This window comes from Sus scrofa, chromosome 1 (assembly GCF_000003025.6).
Source record: "Sus scrofa isolate TJ Tabasco breed Duroc chromosome 1, Sscrofa11.1, whole genome shotgun sequence".
NCBI lineage: Eukaryota > Metazoa > Chordata > Mammalia > Artiodactyla > Suidae > Sus > Sus scrofa.
In genome coordinates, this window is record NC_010443.5 from 246,249,629 (window position 1) to 246,272,426 (window position 22,798).

Genomic DNA, 22,798 nt, shown 5'->3' on the forward strand with positions numbered 1-22,798 from the left:
TAACACTTACATAGATCTTACCATGTATCCATGTTCTAAGTGCTTTACATAAACTCATTTAATCTTCAGATAATCCTGTTAGTGCCATTATAATACCCATTTTACAGATGAAGAAACTGAGGCTCAAAGAGTTAATAATTTGCCCAAGTATGCAAGCTTGGTAAATGACGGAGGAAGAATTCAAAGTCAGTGCAACTCAATGGCCCTCATTCTTAGCCACTATGCACCTCAACCTCTTTATACCCCTGCCCTATTACCAAAGCATCTAGATTCTTAATCCTTATAAGTCTCACTGGGCTGAGACACTAACACATCTGAATGAATGAAGAGACACTGTTTCCAAGAGACAGCACCCAAACCAAAGAACTCATGAGAGATACAATTCAACTAATGCACTTTTACTCTGAACCTCTAAAATTATTTCTGTCATTGAACATAGAATTTGTCTTACAATCTCAGGGAGATGGTCTAAGAGCCTCTCGCTAGAAATATAATATGACTTCTGCCAGGAATGCCATTCTGGCTCCACTTGTTATCAAAATCAGATTTCTCTGCCATCTCTAAGCTCAGCACTTCTCCTTCAAATAGGCGCTCATAAATAGCTTGGAAATAAGACTGATGCTGTACTGCTATACGCTCCTATAGATAACTAGAAAACTCTCCTAAATCTTACTCTGTTACTTACCCACCTACCTCCACACCTGTCCCCGCCATGAGGTGGAGGAGATGGAGAGAAACACTGTTTTCAAAAGGGGTTTCACACCAAAGTCCGAAACTCAGAAGCCTTCCTTTAAGTTGAGTATTAAAATAAAAATTCTGATTTATCCCCACCCTCACCCTACCATGATTCCCCTTTGGTAACCATAAATTTGATTTTTGAAATCTGTGAGTCTGTTTCTGTTTTGTAAATGAGGCTTTTTGTATCATTTTTTATTAGGAGTTTAGGATTAACACCACTATATATAAATAGATAACTAACAAGGACTTACCGTATAGCACAGGGAAACCTATTCAGTAGTCTGTAATAACCTAAATGGGAAACTTATCTGAGAACAAAGGAATATATGTATATGTAAAACTGATTCACTTTGCTGTACACCTGAAATGAACATATTGTAAGTCAACTATACTCCAATGAAACTTTTTAAAAAATAAAATAAAAAATTCTGATGTTTAAGTAAAGTCCTACATTGAGCTTCTGTGGGGACTTTCCACCTTGTTTTCCTTAGCAACAACATGGGGATCATATGAGCAAGCATTTCTAGAGCAGGTTTTTTTCTCAACAGCACTACTGACTTTTGGAGCCAGATGATCATAGTAAGGGGCTCTCCTGTGAATGGCAGGATGTCAACTCCATCCCTGGCCTCTACCCACTAGATACCAACAACACCCACCACCTCTGCCAACCAACCAAAAATGTAACAACCAAAAAACGTCTCCAGAAACTACGCAAAGTTCCTGGGTCATTAAAAGAGTGCTAGACTACTTTTTAGAACTTGCTAAGATAGCAAGATTCAGTGGAGAAAAGAAACAGATGAAAACATGAAAGACTATTCCAGAGGTAAAAAAAAAGTCACCATGAGACGAGCTGCCCCAAGTCATCAGGATGTTTGCCAACGCAAGAGCACATTCTAGGCTTTATCAGCATCACAATTAAAAAATACTTTTCAACATACACCTCAATTGGGTGTGGACAAATTAAAGTGAAATGTGAATGATCCAATCAGAGAAATGCTGGAGGCAACAATAAATCTGAAGACCAGGCCTGCCCTCCCAGAATTGTAAAGCCTCATGCAGGTGGATTCTTAAATTGGTTTGAACCTTTGGAAGGACATCTGACCATATATGTCAAAGGCCGTTTCCCTTTGACTGAGGAATTATACTCCTGAGATTTGGCCTAAGGAAATAATACAAAAATAAGAAAGGGCTATGTGTATAAAATGTTTATAAGTAGTTTAGTTAGCAAACATGGGAAACATCTGAATGTTGGCAATAGGGTATGAACTTAGAAAATGAAAATGGCGGGGTTCCCGTCGTGGTGCAGTGGTTAACGAATCTGACTAGGAACCATGAGGTTGCGGGTTCGGTCCCTGACCTTGCTCAGTGGGTTGGCGATCCGGCGTTGCCGTGAGCTGTGGTGTAGGTTGCAGACTCGGCTCGGATCCCGAGTTGCTGTGGCTCTGGCGGAGGCCGGTGGCTACAGCTCCGATTCAACCCCTAGCCTGGGAACCTCCATATGCCGCAGGAGCGGCCCAAGAAATAGCAGCAACAACAACAACAACCAACAACAAAAAAAGACAAAAAGACAAAAAAAAAAAAAAAAAAAAAAAAAAGAAAATGGCACTAACGGATTACTGTAATGGTACCAGCAGTGTCAACGGCATTATCCCACAGCAGATTTGGGGCCCAAAGATCCAGCCCCTCCTCTTACTAATTTATGGACTTACAACACTTTCTTCACCCGCAAAACAGATATTGTAATTCATACCTCTCAGAACTGCTGTGAAAATCAAGATGATAATGGACATAAAAGTACTTTCAAAAGTACAAAACACAGCCTACACATCAAGAATCATTATTATACACATTATTTGGAAATATGGGCATATATATGCCAAATGATGTTAAATGAAAGAGAAAAACAGCACAAAATGGCACATATATACGTAATAATTTAACTGTCCCCTTAGCCTATCAGTGCCAGTGACCACACTATCTGACCCTATCATCATGACCCATCTACCTCAGGGGCTACTTTTGCATCTAAAATAAAATTCAACTGCCTTTCTGCAGCCATGGCTACATGGTCTGGCCCTGCTGACTCCAGCCATTCTTTAGTCAGTGCCACTGGCTTTCCTCTTCCTTGACTCCAGAACATGCATTGCGCCCATGACCTTCACACCTTCTGTCTCTCTGCCTGGAATCCATTGTCCCTGATGGCCAAGCTCCTGTTCTTCCCCTGGCTAACTGCTGCTTGAACTTCAAGACTCTCAACTTAAACATCATGACCTTCCATCCTAAAGTAAGTCCCTATCCACAGCTTGGTAGTAACTAACATAGGACAGTTTGGTCTTTTCCCTTCATAGCACTTACCAGAGTTGGTTACATTTCTACTTATGTGATAATGTGCTTCATCTCTGCTTCCCTAGCTGAACCGTAAGCACTAATTAGGCCAGGGATCCTGCCTGTCTACTTCACCACTGCATCCCCAGCTCACTGTCCCATATGCAGCAGATACCCAAGAAGTACCTATGCAAAGAAAACATTAAATGACTTTCGTCATTCCATAGATGGGCCAACTGAAACTCAGGAAAAATGAGTTTCCCTAAGCCATTGAGATATACAATGGCCCAGCTGGAATTAGAACTGAATTAGAATTAGATAATAATAATTATAACTCTTATCTGGATTTGAACCAGCACTACCAGGCAAGGACTAAGTACAGGGGAGAAATGTATTATGAAACTGGAAATTGGGAAGGGATGCAGAAAGTTTCCATCTATGCTGTAAAACTCTCTGGTGGCTCTTAAATGAGGAGTCTTCATTTTAATCTGTTTGATAGCTTATTCCTTGTCATTCAACAATGCCCAAATATTGATACTCTAATATACACAAAAATTAGAATTATCTATTTTCCCAGCCACATGGCTAGAGAAACCTAAGTGAGAACATTAATAGGAAAGGCATACGGCTGTACTCTGTCCCATCTGTTCCATGGGGACCTTGGCCTCTGGCTCAGCCTAAAACCAGATGAGGATCCTGAGAATTCTGAAGCCCCTCGCCCTTCCTGTCCCGAGCCCTGTTTGTGCTCAGTCACTGCCACCCACACAAGTTAACCGTTACTTTGGACCCAAACTGACCTTTGCACCTAACTTAGGCAATTCAATTCCAATGTATTCTTTGCCCAACAGCAACAGCGGAAAGCTATTCCTGGCTGACGGTCCCTATGAGTCTGCACAATGAGGGCACAAGAGAGAGGTCCCCAGGATTCACTGGCAAATGAGGACACAGGGTAAAAGGGCAAACAGACACCTTCCAATGTGGTTGCTCTGGGGTGTACTGCATGGCACCCAGGTTTTACATATTCCTATCTTCTTGCACACAAGGCCTCTGTAGCAGGGGAGCCTCCCTGAGATCTGCCAACTCATGGCTCACTTAACACATTTAACCCTTGTCAGGAAGTATGTATGAAGCCATATGCCAGGCTCTGGGGCCAAGTGTGTACATCTAGGACCTCAGAAGGAGGGAACTGAGCAATGGTTTTCCATACACTGTGGGCCAGAACTATCTTGGAGCTGCTAACTTCTTCCCTTATCTAGTGTGCAAGGCCGGTTCTGACTATGTGAGCTAACAAAGTGGTACCAAAACCCTAAACAGGATCCATTGTTTAAACAATATATCTAGAGATCCAAGCCAGGTGGGTCAAGAAGTAGCTATAGCCAGCACATCAGATCCCTAGGCATTAAACCTTTTGTGCAGATAAAGGAAAGCTTGCTAAAAAGGGCCTATGCCCTCAGAGACACCAGGAAATTGGTTGTGGTGCTACTGACACAACTGACCTACCCTGGACCCCTGTCCCATCAGCTGCACAAGGGGCAGGCCAGATCTTTCCAGCTCTGACTGTCTAAGCATCTGCAACCTGAAATAAACCACCTTAATTTCTGGTTCAGCAAAATACACTTCCTGTAGGAATCAGGAAGGGAGATAAGGAGCAAAAGCTAGCAGGCAGGAGATATATCATCTAGAAAAGCCCTTTTGTGTCAGGATGTTGTATCCCTCCTTCCTCCAATAAGAACTATGAGGCCAAAAATTGTCTTTTGACTAAGCCTGCCTATCTTTCTAATCTTAACTCTTTTTAAACAGATAAGCAATACTAAGCAAGAGCAACAGGGCTAGTAGAGATTGGTGCAGTCTGGATGGCCCAATCCCAAGTCCTGCTTTTGAACCCTGTACTCCTAATTTCTTGGTTGACCTTGGGGAAATCCCTTCCCTGCTTTGAGCCTCAGTGTTCTTATCTGTAAAATGACAGGTTTGGGTTGGACTACCCTTTAGACCTTGTATCATAAGGTGTTATAGTTCTTTCCAGTACTCACTGGCTAATGGACATAGCACAACAGAGGCAGTTTCCCAAGACATGGGCTACTGCCTCCATGAAAAGAGGCACGGGACCTGGATCACACAGCAGCTAAGAAATGAGATTAGGAGATGAACTTTTAAATCTTGGGGAACACCAGGACCTGGAAATAGCCATGGGAGGTTGGGGCAAAGGCAAGACAGAGATCAAAAACTTTAATGATACCACTGAAGAGCAATGTGACCCAGTGGTTTAAATTATTTACCAATTCTAGTGTCAAATTATTTCTATTTAAACCCTACACGTGGACTTCCCTTGTGGCTCACAACATAACCACACAGCGTTGCTTCTACAGTGGCTGTGACTCAACCCCTGGCTCAGGAACTTTCATATGCCGCAGGTGCAGCCATTTGTTAAAAATAAAATAAAATAAAATAAACCCTACCAGTGCTACTGACTAGCAGTGTAGACTTCAGACAAATGACTTAAACTCTCTCAGTGCTTTAAGTTCCCCAGTTATAAAACAAGGATATAAGAGTTGTTTGTGGATCTTAAAGGGATTAGCCCAGTTAACAACCCACTTTTATTGCCTAGGACATGGAAGGTCATTCTAAGTTGTTTGCTTTTATTATACTATATATTATATAATATTTTATTTTACTATTATTATTATTACCAAGACAGGTAGAATATGTAGATTCTAGTTCCTACTTTCTCACTAGTGACCTTGGGATTCAGCTCCCTATCTGTAATATGATGGACTGAAAAAGTGTTTCTCAAACTAGTATGTATGTGTATAATATGTGTGTGTGTATATATATATACATATATAAAGGATTATATATGAGTTCTCTGTAAGGATTTTTAGTATTTTGTGTTTTCATTCATTTCAATAATCATCTAAACAAATGTGAACATATCTGGATTTTCTGAATGCTTACATTTTATTTTATTTTATTTTAGTCTTTTTAGGGCCGCACCTGTGGCATATGAAAGTTCCCAGGCTAGGGGTCAAATCAATCAGAGCCGCAGGTGCCAGCCTACACCACAGCCACACCAACACCAGATCCAATCCACGCCTGCAACCTACACCACAGCTCACAGCAAAGCCAGATCCTTAACTCACTGATCGAGGCCAGGGATCGAACCCACGTCTTCATGGATACTAGTCGGGTTCATTACCCCTAAGCCACGACAGAAACTCCTGAATGCCTACTTTATACCCAAGTCCTGGCACAAGATTTCAAGCCTAGGTTAATATTTGTGTTTGTGATTGTGTTAGCATCAATATAATTGTGGCAGACTAATGAGAAAGGCACCGATGCAGATGCTATTTGTGAATGATCAGATTGGACCAAATGATATCAAATGAAGGTCATTGGAAAAAATGATTGGAAAACTGAATCATTAGCACATAGTAATATAGGCTGTCCAAACTCAAACGAATGAGCATTTGCTACTATAGTCACATTGCTACCTATAATACAGCTTCAGCTACACAGTGTCAGCTGTCTTACTACATTAACAGTGTTAATCTGAACTGTATTGGTTTGGCAATTTTGTTTGCTTTTAACATGTAAGTTAGTATGGGTCATATGGCTGTATAATAGCCTGTAAGAATAAGGAGTTTATATCTAGTTTCACATGTATACATAATTAACATTACAATAAAAAATAAATTTAGTGACCATAAAGGGACCTTGATATTTTTGTTCTTTTAAAGAAGGGCCAAGCATTAGTCTAGTTTCAGAAACACTGAATGAAATTATCTTCAAGAACCCTTATAGTTCTTTGAGTCTAAGAAAGATGATCATTTTGGTTACAGATGTGTTAAGATTCATGAGGACAGCTAAATGTGGGTGTAGGCTTAGAATTCAGCAAACAGGGCAGGGCAGGGAACAGAAACTTAGAAGCCAAGTTCAGAGAGGTGCAGCTAAACCCAGGAGGCCAGACAAGCTCTCTAGGAGTATTCAGAGAGGGAGAAGCAGAGAGCTGATGTTGGGGCTGAGGGAAGATCACCCGGCCCTATAACCTTTACCCTCTCATGGCAAATACCATCCACCTGAGCATTAAAGATGACCTCCGGATTACTGGAAGGATTGTTGTCCCATCCAGAAGTTAACAGCTTAGACCCCTCCTCAGAAATACTACAAATCTGTTTTATATTCCTCTAGGCTTGCAGTCAAAGCTAAAAGGAGAGAGTCCACACTGACACTAAGATATCTGTGATCCTTAAGCACTGGGTCACACGCTCACTTCCTTCCCACTCACCGGGCAAACAATTAGTGCTCTCGGAGAGCCTGGGCGCCCCCACGGCTGCAGCAAAAGGCAAGAGTAAGATGGCCCAGGGGCAATTCTGTGCCAGATTCTGGAATTCAGAACTCAGGCCTGGACGCTAGCACAAACCAAAGCTGTCATTTCTGCCTGGGTGCAAATCTGCCCCCTATGATAGGCAACGGGGCTGGGTCAGGACCCCACACACAGTCCTGTGTCCACTGGGGCCAGATTCAATCCATTGCTTTAAGAAAATCAAGAAGACTCCCCTCCCCCCCCCTCCAGCCCGCAACTCAAAGTCAAGAAGCACAGAGAATCCCAAAGAAACCCAGGCTTACTGTTTGTCTTCTTCTGAAAGTGAGGTTCTTCCACAGCAGTAACCTCAGTTGAGTCCAATAAGCCATGTTACCTCAGCTGGCACCACAGCAGCCTGCGTGTGGCTCCGCTCGGGAGCCCCGTGGAGGAAGTGGCCAGAGCTCAAGCAGGGGCGCTGTGGCTGGTCATTAACTGAAAGATAAAGCAACAAGGGAGAGCGCTGTCAGTTTTTGCTGCAAAGCTACATTCCGGTGAAAGCTGTTGCTCAGCCCTCTCACCTGAGCTCTCAACACCCAGGTCTGCTTCATGATGGCTTCTCCATAAGGCACAAGTCCCTGACTTCCAACCCTGGGGTCTAGTAGACAGGGATTCTGGAGGTTTTCTGGCAGCAGCCTGGGAGTGAGTCGTTATAATCCGAATCATTTGAGCTCCACTACTGTGATCATTTGGGAATGAAAAATGCCCTCAAGAAAGCAGACCTAGGCAAGCAACCTTAGGTGGGCAAAACACTGAGGTTTCGAAAGGCACTTGGAATCCCAGAGACCTGCCTCCTTCCTCTAAGAAAATGCCTCCCCTCTCAGAAGATGTCAGCAGCATTTACAAACTTTGCCTCCAACCTGGAGTGACTTAGTATTCCTTGAAATTTGCCACAGACTACATTTTCACCTGGCCACAAAGTTGAGCTTTTCCAGGGATAAATGACACCATTGATAAAGCAGTTTCTGAATCTGAAAAGCCACAGCAGGTCTTAGACGACTGTGAGTAAACACCAAGGAAATGCCACGGACACCTGGCTCCCAGGTGATGAGGACAAGCCTGGTGCTGTGTGTCTGTGTGGAAAGAAAACAATATCCTGCGGAGAAACAAGGCAGCTGAGGCAGATGGAGAGCATCTCCTGTGAAACTGACAAGCTCCCACTGTCCGGATACATGCACACTTCTGGCTTGCTCCACTTGCACCTGCGCACAGGGCCTCGGCTACTCCTTGTCAGGTGTAACAGGGGCCTCCTTTGGAGACTGTTTTGCCAGGCTGGGGGGAGGCAAGGTTCTCATAAACTGGGGATACAACCTTCTGTATGTCCCAGCTGCCCCTTCAACAATGGCTGTCATTTACTGCTGGAATAATCTTAAGTCATCATAATAAAAACAAAGGTGGAAGAGGGCAGAAAATGAAAACCGGAAGAAGGGAGGGATATACAGGTTAAAGCTGCTGCCACTTCACAGTCATGAACCTTTAGCAGAAACTAGAAACTAGCTTCACCTCTAGAATGGCTCATTTAATCATGGTGGCCTCTGGTGGAGTAGAGGTGGGGGTGGGATACCAGGCACGAGGAACAAGCAGCAGAAAGAGCAATGAATGTAGTGAGCACTTGTGGACATGAAACCAAGTTCTGGACTAAAAGTCTGTGAGTCCAAATCAAACCTCGATACAAAGGTCAACCCCTAGCAGGATTGTATCCTCATGGCCCCCACCCCACAAGGACGTGGATTAAAACTCCTACAGGAGCAAAGAGGATGGAGGGAGCCTGCCCTGTCTAAGAAGAAGGACTGATTCTACTACTATGGATTTTAATCCATGCATTGACAAGCCAACAAATCAGGACTTCCTCTGACACAGTCAAGCCTTAGGACCTATTTCTTTTGTCATTTGTTCAGCAAACCTTTAGATGAACACAGCCCCCTACCCCCAAATTCTCACTCCAAATAGAAGAATAGTTAAACGGGCAGCGCTGTGTCCATCTACAATTTGTTGTTTAAAGACAGCAATTGGCCTCCAAGTGCTGAGAGCCAGAATTCGATTGTGAGACACATGCTTGTGATCCCAAATTATTCTCAAAATGGTCTGGGAAGACCACAGAAACACTGTGATAAATAATTAGCTAGATTTTTCTCATGCAAAAGCTGCTCTCCAGGAATCACTTAGTTGATTTAGAAGCTGTAAGAATCTTTTCAGATCCCCAAGGTAACAATGAGAAGGTTGGAACACAAGTTTGTAATTAAAAAAGGAAAATTAACTTAGCAGAGAGAGAGCCTAGATGGGAACTAGGCCCAGCTTCCCAATTATCTGCCCTTGGCCAAAGCTTTATGCTCTCTGAGCATCAATTTCCTCATTATAAAATGGGGGTGAAAACACCTACCGTGCATGATTTAACGGATCTAACAAGATAATATAAACAAGTCCCCAACAAAGTACATGGCACCCTGTTAGTGCCAAAGAAATGAGTTCCCTTCTCCCCACTTTTCTTTCTCTATCGGTTCCCTCGAACGGAGAAGCAGTTTTATATCCTGTCCAAACACTCTTTTCTACTCCATTATCTCTAGCAAATCCCTCGGGGGTTTCCAGCAAGGTAGGAGAGGCAGAGGAGGAAGAATGAAGCCAGTATGGCCAAACGTTAGAGATCTCGAGACCCCCAAGCCCAAACCAGGACACCAAATCATCTAAATTCGAATGGAGAATCCCAGAAGAAACAAGACACACCTCTATAGGATGTTCACAAGAAGAGAAAGGCCAGGAGAAGGCTTCTGGGAGAGTATTTTCCTAAAGCAGAGTTTCTGGGCCTCCAGACATGGATCCTAGCCCAGGGGACCCTCCAGGAGATGTGCAGATGAGTTAGCAAGTGGCCCAGAGCAGCAGTAGAGGGTCCTGCTCAGGCTTCACTGGGTGCAAACAGGCAGGCTTCCAGCCCCACTGCCCCACCAACGCTGGCACAGCCCCAGGCCCCTGCCTGACCCTTCCTCCTACCTCAGGACACAGAAACCATTGCTGGGAGCAATTTCACCCAAAGAGGAGAGTTTGGCAATACCTGAATTCCTCTGCTCAGGTAACTGAAGCCAATGGGACATTTCTATATCAGTTGTCCAAGGAATTGAACAAACAAACCAAAACAAAAAGAAGGCCGTATTCTGTACTAAATTTCTCAATGTTTCCAAGCTAGTAGCACACTCACTTCTGCCCCCGTGCACATTTCCAGTTACTGGCTGGAAAGGGTCCTACTTCACAACCATGGCCAGTCAACAAGCCACTCTCTTCTGGTTCCTGGGTGACCACACCAGCCACTTCACTGGGCTCCCTGCTTCTCCCCCTCCCCCATTTATCACAGGGCAACCAAAGTTATTCCACTAAACCAAAGATCCAAATATGCCACTCCCCCACTTAAAACCCTGGGCCAGCATCTGACTGCCCTGAAGATAAAGTCCAGTCCTCACCTCGGTTTTGCTGGTCTCCTCCAAGACTCCACCACTTCCTACCTCCTAAACCAGGGCCCAGAAGACTACCCTTGGGCTCTGAATGGGCTGTTCTCTCTCCTAGCACTGGGCCTCCTGGGTGCTCCTGGTCCTAAAACCCTGCTGCCAGCACTGTCAGACTGGCCAACTCTTTCTCAACCTCAGGACCCTGTCCTGACCACCTTCCCTGCACTGACATTGGTGAGGAGCCTCTGCTTGGCGCACCCAGGGCAGCCTCTGGTTTCCACCGCATCGTTCCTGCCACACTGAGCCTGCGGAACCACTCCTGTTTCTTCAAGGCAGTTTTCCACAGCATACAAAACAGTATCAGGCATGGAGTAAGCCCTCAGGGAATATTTGCTTAATTAATTAACTGTGAGTTGGACATAGGAAATAGGGTTTCAGAATGGAGGGGTGGTGTGGTAACTGATTTCTCAAGCTTGATTAACCGATTCAGGCAAATTGTCCCCAGTGAGGGGGCTCTGTGTTCACTACACACTTGGGACGACCACAAGGACTGCTGAGCTTCCCAGGTGACTCCTGGGACATCTGGGAAAATGTCATTGAATCTAGGTCTGCTTCCCACAAACACCAGGTTTGGCTAAGGATGGAGCAGGCCCTCCCAAAGCCAGAGAAGCCATGGCACCTGCTCTCCACCCCCTTCACAGCAAGTCCTTGGGTGCACCCTCTCCAGGTCTCTGCATCATCACCCAGGTGGACCACTCTTTACCAACATTTAACATTCCTTCCATACTCTCAGCTTTTCTGTATAGTGTGACCTCACCGAAATGACTCTTCAAACAGTTGGCCAATTTTTTAAAGACGCTTTTACATCAAATGTCACTGATATTCTAAAATTATCATCTAGAGAACACCACAATCTGCTAAACCATGGCCTTCTCAAATAAGCAAAGATCATTAGTTGCTGAGAAATGCAAACTAAAACCGCAGTGGAATACCCCTATATACTCTCCAGAAGTACTAAAAAATTTTAAATTAAAAAGCATTAGTATGTGGAGCCACTGGAGTTCTCATACACTGCTTGTGGGAATGAAAAATGGAACGGCTACTTTGTAAAACACTCTGGCACTTTCTTCTAAAGTTACGTACAAACTTACGATGGAGCCCATCCATCCTGTCCCAAAAGAAATGAAAGCCTATGTTCACACAGAGATTTGTTTGTGAATGTCTACAGCAGTCTTATACAGAATAGCCCAAACTGGCAGCAATCCAAATGTCCATCAACTAGTGGATAAATTAAAATGGAATACTACTCAGAAATAAAAAAAGGACAACACTATGAATAGAGGCAACAGCATTGGTAAATCTAAAAAGGCTTATGCTAAGAGAAATAAGCCAGACAGAAAATATTACACATTGTATAAGTCTATTCCTATGACATTCTGGAAAGGTGAAACGATGGGTAGAGAAATCAGATCAGTGGTTGCCATTGGCTGGGGGAAGACGGCCTGGAAAGAGCATTGAATGACGGAAATATTCCACATCATGACTGTGGTAGTGGTTATACAACTATTCACATTTATTAAAGCTCATCAAACTGTACACATAAAAGACTAAATTTAACTGTATGTAAATTATACATTAATAAATTGACCTCCTCCCTCAAAAAAAATTTGTGCTCTACGATAATAATTAACATACTCTAGGAGTTCCCTGGTGCCTCTGCAGATGGAAGATATGGTGTTGTGACTGTGGTAGCTTAGGTCACTGCTGTGGCATGGGTTTGATCCCTGGCCTGGGAATTTCCACATGCCACGGGTGATACTTAAAAAAAAAAAATACTCCACAAGTTAAAACACCCCTTGGAAGGAGTTCCCGATGTGGCTCAGCGGTTAATGAATCTGACTAGGAACCATGAAGTTGTGGGTTCAATCCCTGGCCTTGCTCAGTGGGTTAAGGATCCCAAGTTGCCATGAGCTGTGGTATAGGTCACAGACGCGGCTCAGATCGCTGTGGCTCTGGCGTAGGCCGGCGGCTACAGCTCTGATTCAACCCCTAGCCTGGGAACCTCCATATGCCACGGGAGCGGCCCAAGAAATGGCAAAAAGACAAAAAAAAAAAAAAAAAAAAAAAAAAAACACGCCTTGGAAGACCTAAGAACTGCATCATGAAAAGACTGATTATAATGTGATTCTCTAGGAAGGTAAACAGTGAATAAAATCTTCACCCCTGATCACTCCACAAACAACTGCAGCCTTAACTCTGCAAGGCTCCCATTAATGACAGCAAATATTTGCTGAGTGCCTATGATGCAAAGGTGCTGCTCTAGAGAATGGAGATTCAGCCATGGACAAAAGAGGCCAAGTACCTGCTCTCATGGAACTTCTATTCTAACAAGGAGATGGAACACAGACAAACAATAGTGTGTTGTTAAGGCAGTGGCTAATAGCAGTAGTGAAGAAAAATAAAGCAGAATAAGGAGGCAGAAAGTAATTAGGGGTGGGGAACTCCCTTCTTTAGAAAGTTTAATGACAGTGGGCCATATGCCACTGGCAAAAAGGTCACCAGGTGACACCTGGGATTGTGAATTCTTCTAACTGTTCCCTAAACCAAAACCTTAAATGCCAGAGTCAGTGATGCTGGCAAAAGAAAAAATACAGGTTCCCACCTGGTGCCAAGGAAGTAACGACCAGCCCAATCAATATTGCCCCCACTGCCCCCAACCCTCTTCCTCACTAAAGCATTTGGCCCCTTTGACCTTCACATGTAAATTTCAAAGAGAGGTAAGAAATTTAAAAAAGAAAGGAGGAGAAAGGAAGAGGAAGACAAACTAAAAAGATAAGGTGAGAGGGTTTTTTCCCCACATGATGAAGTCAAAAGGAAACCAGGAACTACTTCCCAAACTGCCTTCTACCCTTGTAAAGCATTAGCCCTATCTATGGAACTGCAGTAAGGAAAAAACAACAAATGTTTGCGCTGCTACCAGAAACTCATAGTTTGTACCGTAACAAAGGGTTGGTTGGTCTTTTTCCTTCCTGCAAGGACACTCTGAGGCTGGGCTTCCATCTAAAGGTGGGATTCAAGCCCTTATCTGGGGCCACTTCCAGAAAGGACAGGCCCTACTCCTTGTGTGGTGGTAGGGTGCACACAGCCACCATTTCTCATTGGAGCAGAGAGGTTGGCCCTTCTTGGCAAAAGAGGACAACCTTGTACAAGGCCATCTTCTGGCTGATAGAAAGAGTTCATTGCAGCTTTGAAGACCTGCACTCACCACACCCCAAACTTAGAGAGAAAAGGGCCCCCCAAAGCAAGTGGCTTGCCCAGACTCACCCTCAAGAGTTACAGCAGGCCCTTAGGTTTCTTGAGAAATAATTCTGTCAACGACTGTTCCCACTTTCCCACTACTATATTCCTCCTACACAATTATGTTGGTTATTCTGAACACATTTCTATGAATTCTACCCACATAGTTCATATACCCAGAATATGCAGTCAGCAACTGATTTTCACCCTTTGAAAACAGTGGTTTTGTGACAGCTATTTCCCTAAATTTTAAATAAAAAGACAGATAAATAAATATGTGTGTTTGTTCTGCACACAAATTTCCACATAGTTACCAGAAGTGAGATAGAAACTGAAATCTGTGACAACGGCTATCACACACTCTCCTGAGGAAACTGTTTCTGGATGTCTTATCTCAATAAATAGCTAGCCGGTAACCTACAAAGCAGGGGGTGGATTTAAAACAGGACTTGACTACATCCCACAGGAACTGTAAAGGTGATGGCACTAAAACTCAACCAGTGGCTTCTTCATGAAACGTGGATGCAAAGGCAAGAATCATAGGTGCTGATGCATGTCATCTCCAGAGGATGTAGACGATCCTGTAGAATGAGGATGTGAAACCTGTAAGCCCACCAGGCAGAGCACGCTTGCTTTAGAAAAGGACTATTCTTTAACTGCCTCTCTGACCATCTGTCTCTAGACCAGTGGCCAGAGTCAGGGCAAAGAGAGGTTACTGACAGCCAGAAAACCAGGCTGGAACAGGTTCACTGCACCCATGACTGAAGACAGGGTATGGCTGTCATGGTGAAAGGGGGGGATTTGGAGTTGCCCCGTGATCTCTCCCAGGCTGACCCATCAGCTTTATTAGGCCTGAAATTAATTTGACTGCCTCAGTTTCCTTTCTGGCCTCCAGATGCCACTGAGCACTCTACCTGCAAGTTCATTCATGCCAATCTTTATATTCTATCCCCTTGCACTCCCCAACTACACTGCAGACCCACAAACTCAGTGAAACTGTCCTTAGTCACCATTAGACCCTTAGAGGCCTGCAGAAAGGCCATGGGCCCTAGTACTCAGCAACCCCTGAAATTATGTTCCTATTTAAACCATAACATTTTAATACTCAAGTTTAAGGAGGAAAAAAAAAAGATGTTAGAAACCCTCCAAGATAAAGATCAAGGTTAAAAGGAAGCCATTCTATCATTCTAAACGATTTCTATCATTCTAGAAGGTTTTTATCATTCTAGAAGATTCCCATCATTCTAGAAAGGTTCTGCTATCACAATACCTACTTAAAAATATATAGATCCAATAAATTTTATCAATATTAACTGTAGAACTGTATGTAAAATTCCCTGTAACTCAAGAGAATTTTTTTAAAGTACCAAATGTATTGTACTTCCTTGATTATTAGTAACAATAAGTGTATAGATAACTATACATTCTTCTTTCACCCTGGGATACATATTTAATTTCCTGAACAAAGGTATTTGCTAATACCTAATTTTCAAAAGGAGGGTTATGGCATGAATACATAAAAACTGAAAGGTAGGGAGTTTCCATCGTGGCGCAGCAGAAACAAATCCGACTAGGAACCATGAGGTTGCGGGTTCGATCCCTGGCCTTGCTCAGTGGGTTAAGGATCTGGCATTGCCGTGAGCTGTGGCGTAGGTCGCAGACGTGGCTCAGATCCTGCGTTGCTGTGGCCCTGGTGCCGGCTATTGGCTGCAGCTCCGATTTGACCCCTAGCCTGGGAACTTCCATATGCCGTGGGTGTGGCTCTAAAAAAAAAAAAAACCTGACAGATAGACAAGGTACATGAATATTGTACAAATCTAGAATAAGCTTCTAAGAAGCATAATTCCTCATGCTGTCAACAATTCTATTTTTAAAAAGATTTAAAAGTTTTAAACCTATTTCCATCATTTCACTGATATTTGGAGAACCAAAGATCCTCTTATCGCTCTCAATGTTCCACAGTTGCTACCATCTGAAACAATCTCAGGACGTGTAAAACTGACAAGAGCCAGGGTTTCTGAAAGCAAATCTGTCCTGTACCCTTGTTTCATCGTTGTAGAATTATGGAGAAACTCTGACGAGATATTAGAGATGGCCCTTCTTCCACTGCTAATTTCCACTAAACAAACAGAAAGCAAACGTCAAAGAAAGACTTCAGTAAACAAATCAGCTATTTGCTTTTTCCCTGTTAGCGGGTATATAGCATATAGGAAAAAGGAACTTTTCCCCTAGAAATGAAATACTTGTCAATATCACACGTCATAGAAAAAAACAAAAACAAAAACAAATTTTCTCAACCACAATCATAATGTCAAAGTAAGAGGTACCTGCAGGGGAGGAACTATCCAAGAACACAAACCCTGAGTTATACAGAAAAACAAGGAAGCCAGTCTCCATGAGCAATCCTTTATCTGCTGACAAACTTAACTGGATAATGTTCCGTCTTGTTGGAGGAGGGTTTTCCAAGAGAATTTTAGGATACAAGGCTTACTGCCTGGACGAGCAAAAACCATTTTGTTTGGTTTACATCTCCGAAGAGTCAACATCTTCAGATGTTCAACCTTCTCCCAGCCTAAAAAGTTTATTTTTATAGAAGTGCTCAAAGGACTTGGGGACAGACAAACCCAAATCCCTCCACTGCCTTCCCCTTCCTGTGGGCCTATGCACCCTGTAGCAAAATCCCTCAGACGTTCTTTAACTCTGATTTTCTTGGGCTTCCCATGAGGCTCACAACATAACTCTGATTTTCTTGAATTAACTGGCCCAGGAGACAGAAGGAGGTTCTGGAGTCAGAGAAAGCAGAGTTTGAATTCTGACTCTGCTACCCACCAGCTCTGGGACCCTAAAGGAATCTGAGTCCTGGATTCTCTCCATAAAAGAGAACTAATAATGAATATAAAACATTTGGCCAGTTCCTGGAACAAAGTTAAGTATCCAGTAAACGGCAGCTCTTATAATGATTAGTGCTGCTGACTTCACAGAGTAAAGCAAGCATTCATCAAGGGTGGGGCACCAAGCAGGCAGAATGTTAAAGAATCTCTCTTCTCCCTTCTTTGTCCACAGACGGAATAGTACTATTCCCCCCACAAAGCCTTTCCAGAACACATTAGAGCTTTCTGCAGTGCCCAGCTCAGTGGGAGATGGGAAAGAGTTACACTGGTATCCTGGTGCCACTTCTACCATCATTTTGCCAAAAACCTCCCTTTTAGGGCCCCTACCACCCTCTTACACTCTTCTCCCACACTGGGGGCCGTCCGCTCCTCTGTTCCATGCAGGCACCATCCCGTTCTCCATGTCTCCAGCTCCTGGCTCAGTTTTCCTCTCCAGCCCACTTCCTCCAGCCTCCAGGTCAATTACCTATTTGCAACAATTCCTCCATGTCTTTGGCTTTCCCTAGCCCCTTCTCCAGTGTGCCAGCTGCTCAGGCAGTCCCTGCTAAATCTGAGTGGCAGCATCTTACTATCCTCCACAACACTGAGCCCAGGGCTCAGGACACCTCGGTAATCATAAACATTTGTGGAATGAAGGCCTCTCAAATCAGACCTCAGGGATGAGGAAAATTAGTAAAAGCAGGTTCACTACAGGAACAAATCAGAAATGTCACTGAAAGTACAGGTTCAGGTAGCTCAAAAACATGACAAAATTTCCAGCTATGCTCAAAGAAACAAATTAAATGAAAGTGTATTTGATTTGGTTTTCCTCAAAGCTGCTCTCATTTGTTGGGAAGGACATTCATTTTCATTGATTTCACGTGAGCAAGCAAAGGAGACTGTAGTTTACCAGCCTGAGGCTCGAGCCCCGGTAAACATGCCAACCAACAAGAATACCACCCTTAGGGACGCAACACAAATACATGACTGTCAGCATTGGTCAGGAGCCTTGACTCTAAACCTACAGGCTCAAGTCAAGAACTCACTCAACAAAGCATAGCAACACCTGGATACAATTTTTCCACCTCAACACTTAATTCCTTTTACTTTTGCCCAAACAAGTTATCTCATCTCTAGGATCTCTTCCAGTTCTAGTTCAGGGAAGTATATGACCAAACCCAGCAACCTTCTTGAGAACATCCTCTTTCTTTCACCAGCCAGCTGCTTAAGGCAGTGCAGGCACATGTCATGTGTCTGAGATGCTTCTGTCCCTGCAGCCCGGCAAGGACCAGCTGACCAGGTAGTCAGGGCTCCAGGGAAGGTGCAGAGGCACAAGGTCTAAGCCCTGCCCCCCCAACTTCATAACTGAACTTCTCTCTAACAACCAAAATAAACCTCTTTGCTGGCTGTCTTGCTGAATTAAGGAGGAATAAGATCACAATTTTAATTTCACATACTTATGATTCTGGGGTAAAAAAGGATGTTGGCTCTTAAAAAAAAAAAAAATGCCATGAACTCCATTATTTGAGGTCTAGGTGGATCCTCCCAGAGGAACTCAATCTGTATTATTACAATATCATTATTCTGAGTATTCCTTCTAGAAAGTGCCATTCTCATTAAGATCTTTTTACCAATCATTTTATGTGCCAGATAAAAAAGTGCTCTAGGAAAGATGAAACTAAACTATTGGGTGGACATTCTACTAGCCTCTTCTTTCAAATGCAGTTTACAGTGGCATTTAAAATGCACACATTCTCATCTCACAATCACCAAGGGCTAAATGTTTACACTGGGTGAACAGAGTCCCCAGCGGAGTTCTACCTGAGGACAGAGAACCCTGCTGGTCTCTGCAGCCTCCAAGGCCACATCCCCTCCCCTCAATGGAGACCACGGGAACCAAGTATCAGATAGCCAAGGAGAAAGTCACTCCGTGATCATGTGAAATGGGACTGGAGTTGGAAACTGAAAAATGGCACTAATTCCACTAAATTTGCAAATCCTGCAACAGATGGACAACTGGATAAACACTACTTAACCAAAGGCTCTCAAAGTCCTTTAATTAACACAATCATTAAAGTAAAAAACAAAAACAAAAACTATCTTTAATCACAATCCTAAAAGGCTAAAATTAGCACACAGTTTTGTACTTTTGCATAAAGGAAATGGTACCCAGGAAAGACTCAACCTTCAGGATTTCTGTGGAGGTTTCCTTCTGATTCAAACTTATAACCAAAGAACAATTTTCTCTGAGAGGAAAAAAAAAAATCCAGTTGAAAAAGCCATTAAGATTCAAAATGGACCAAGAGACAGAATAAATGAGACTGATCAATTATTCAAAGATCCAGTGTCCACTGTAAGTTGAAAGGATAGACGTATAGACGCAATTGCTTTTTCTCTCCTAAATACTGTGAACAGTACTTTAAATTCTGGTATAGTAGTGAGAAGTCTGGATTAAACAAGCAAGAAGCTAAGATTTTTAGTTCCAGTTGATGACAGCCAGAGAGTGATAGATGCCATTCTATCACTTTGAGCCACAGAACAGAAAACAAGCCTTTATGGTCAACAGACTGGAGTATATCTTCCGAGTCTAAGAAAACTGCCTGGAGCTTGGGTTTCAGACTCCAGTTTGAATCCCCAGCTCTGCCATTATTGAAATAGGTGAAACATAAACACATTATTTAACGAGACTCTGTATCGGGTGCACCAACTGAAAAATGGGGCAGCCTCAGTATTTCCCCAAATGTAGGAAAGTTACACAAAACGAACTTAAGCAGTACTTAAATTCCATTTAGAGGATTTCAGGGGATGGACAGGCACAGTATTAAACACTCAATCACACCATAAGAAAATGTTGTTCTTTTCAGCACTTCTTTAGCCTCCTTTATAAAAACCGTATTCATTAAGGAGAAATTTTGTGTTTGGTCTTATCTTCAACATGTGCTTAATTTCCCTTTTTTTTTAACATAGTGAGAGCAAGTCTCAGAGTCAGCACCTTTAGAAAGCAAGTTTATTTTATAGGTAGGCTATTTAAAAATTAATTGGTTTTTATTCTCCTTGTTTTTAAAGTGATTTTTTTTTATTTTAAAAAGTTTTGGGGTTTTTTTAAATTGTTAAATTATAGTTGATTTACAAAGTTCTGTCAATTTCTGCTGTACAGCAAAGTGACCTGGTTACATGAAAGTGATCTTTTATTTGAGAAAATTGGTATTCATTTTCAATTTAGAGAACCAATATAAGGTTAACATTTTAAAGTAGATGTACTCTATTCACAATAGCCAGGACATGGAAACAACCCAAATGTCCATCAACAGATGACTGGATTAGGAAGATGTGGTATATATACACAATGGAATACTACTCAGCCATAAAAAAGGATATAATGCCATTTTGCAGCAACATGGATGGAACTAGAGAATCTCATACTGAGTGAAATCAGCCAGAAAGACAAAGACAAACACCATATGATATCACTTATAACTGGAATCTAACATCCAGCACAAATGAACATCTCCACAGAAAAGAAAATCATGGACTTGGAAAATAGACTTGTGGCTGCCTGATGGGAGAGGGAGGGATTGGGAGGGATCAGGAGCTTGGGGTTATCAGACACAACTTAGAATAGATTTACAAGGAGATCCTGCTGAGTAGCATTGAGAACTATATCTAGATACTCATGTTGCAACAGAACAAAGGGTGAGGAAAAAATATATATATATACATGTAAGGATAACTTGATCCCCTTGCTGTACAGTGGGAAAATAAAAAAAAAAAGAGGAGGAGTTCCCATCGTGGTGCAGTGGTTAACGAATCCGACTAGGAACCATGAGGTTTTGGGTTCGGTCCCTGCCCTTGCTCAGTGGGTTAATGATCCGGCGTTGCCGTGAGCTGTGGTGTAGGTTGCAGACTCGGCTTGGATCCCGCATTGCTGTGGCTCTGGCGTAGGCTGGTGGCTACAGCTCCAATTCGACCCCTAGCCTGGGAACCTCCATATGCTGCGGGAGCAGTCCAAGAAATAGCAAAAAGACAAAAAAAAAAGGAAAATAAATTAAAAAAAAATAATAGAAACACTAAAAAAAAAAAGTAGATGTACTGATGATTATAAAAATGTGAGTCAACTGAAATAATGAGTGGCTTACATTCTGCCTGCTTCAGAGTTACAGTGAGGAGTAAGTGAGGTAATGGACAGGAGAATGAGCCCACACGTGCACATCTACCCAGAATCTGTGAGTAAAATTTCAGTCAGTGAGGAATAAGAGTAGAGGGTACAGTGCAAAAGGATGGATGTGAGATTCCGAAATGACAAGGAGCCAAAAAACAGCAGGAAGGGGTTCTTCAAGAAAAATCAGGGAAAAGAGGGAAACCTTGTAGAGAGAGAACAAGTTAACAAATAACTGCTGAGCCAGACTACATGCTACTCATCGGTGAGAAAACCAGGTGCAGTGCATGCCTCTTAAAATCCAGGAGAAAGCTATCAAAATGGTCAGTCTTATTTTGAAGAGCCTTGAACACCAAGGTAAAGACTATTGCGGTGCCAGGCCCTTAAAGTCTTTTGATATTTGTTTGGCACCTAGAACATTACATGGTGTTTGAAAAATATTTGCTGAAGAAATGTATTTCAGTTTAATGGTATTTTTTGGTACCTTAACAACAGACAGACACACACACACACACCACACACACACACACACAATTATGTCTTCCTCTTCCCTTTTTTTTCCAGTCCCAGAAATCACTCCAGCTAAGGTTAACTGTCACTTACATCCCAAGGCCCTGCATCAGGAGAGGAGAAAAGTCTACAGATCAATCTAAACTCATTAGTCCAGGCCTTTACATTCTCTCTGCCTTTCCATGGAAAGCTGCCACTTCCATCAGTGTTGACTTTATGTCAAGCCTAGATCATCTAAATACCAGATCCAATCGAATTCAAGCTGGCATCCCCTTGGGGACTTGTTTCCTCAAGAAAACAAGCTCGGCTTGACTCCTGGCAAAAAACAATTATTCCCGACCTGGCATTCTACAGAAATTTTGCAAAGCAATTGTAAATGGGGATATGAAAGCCAACAACTTCTTAGCAGTTCCTTCCCATGCCCACCTCAATCCTGAATCCTCTTGCTCCTTTTCCCCTCTTCTTTCTTCCTCTAGTCCTAATCTATTATGACCTCTGAAACAACAAACTCAGGGCAATGCTTTGAAAACTTTGTGTCTTGCCCACCTACTACCCTGAGTGAAAGTCTTCTGAGATATTTAGAATACTTTATAAAGTTAGTCCACATCTCATCCTTTCTCAGAGGATGAATGAGTCTTAAAAGTCAGTTAGCTTTTTTTTTTCCCCCACCATATATTTATTGGCTTAACAGGTTTGCAATACAAGAAGCAAAACCTACACCCAAAATGGAGACATCCAGAGTGGAGATTCCAAATGAACATTTCATTTTAGATAGCTTCTCCAGATGGTGAGTTGGAAATGAGACAAATGTCTCACTGTGTCTCGCTAAATCCATGTTTGTTCCACTGAAATGTAGTGAGATAAACTAACCCCTCTTTCCTTTGCATGTCAAATGAAACTCCCCTTTTGGTTCTATGATTCAAGTCTTTGTCCATGTAATGCAAATAAATAGGCAATTCCAAAAGCTTCTCTCTTCTATCTTCTTCTCCTCCCATCATCTTCTTCCCTTCGTCACTCATCAAAACTCTCTTAAGCATTCTCTGGGTGTTTCCACTCTACCTCTCCAAATCCACAGCTCTGTTGCACAATGCTGAGCCTGTCACTCAAAACA

The 22,798-nt window shown here is 42.8% G+C and overlaps 1 protein-coding gene across 1 annotated transcript in view; it reads right to left on the reverse strand.

The window, feature by feature from the left end:
• ABCA1 (ATP-binding cassette, sub-family A (ABC1), member 1) overlaps window positions 1-22,798 on the reverse strand; it is a 134,216-nt gene that overhangs the window by 105,352 nt on the left and 6,066 nt on the right. Inside the window, 1 exon segment of the mRNA NM_001317080.1 lies at window positions 7,687-7,855. Within this exon segment, the coding sequence (NP_001304009.1) occupies window positions 7,687-7,752 (66 nt within the window). The 5' untranslated portion in view covers window positions 7,753-7,855.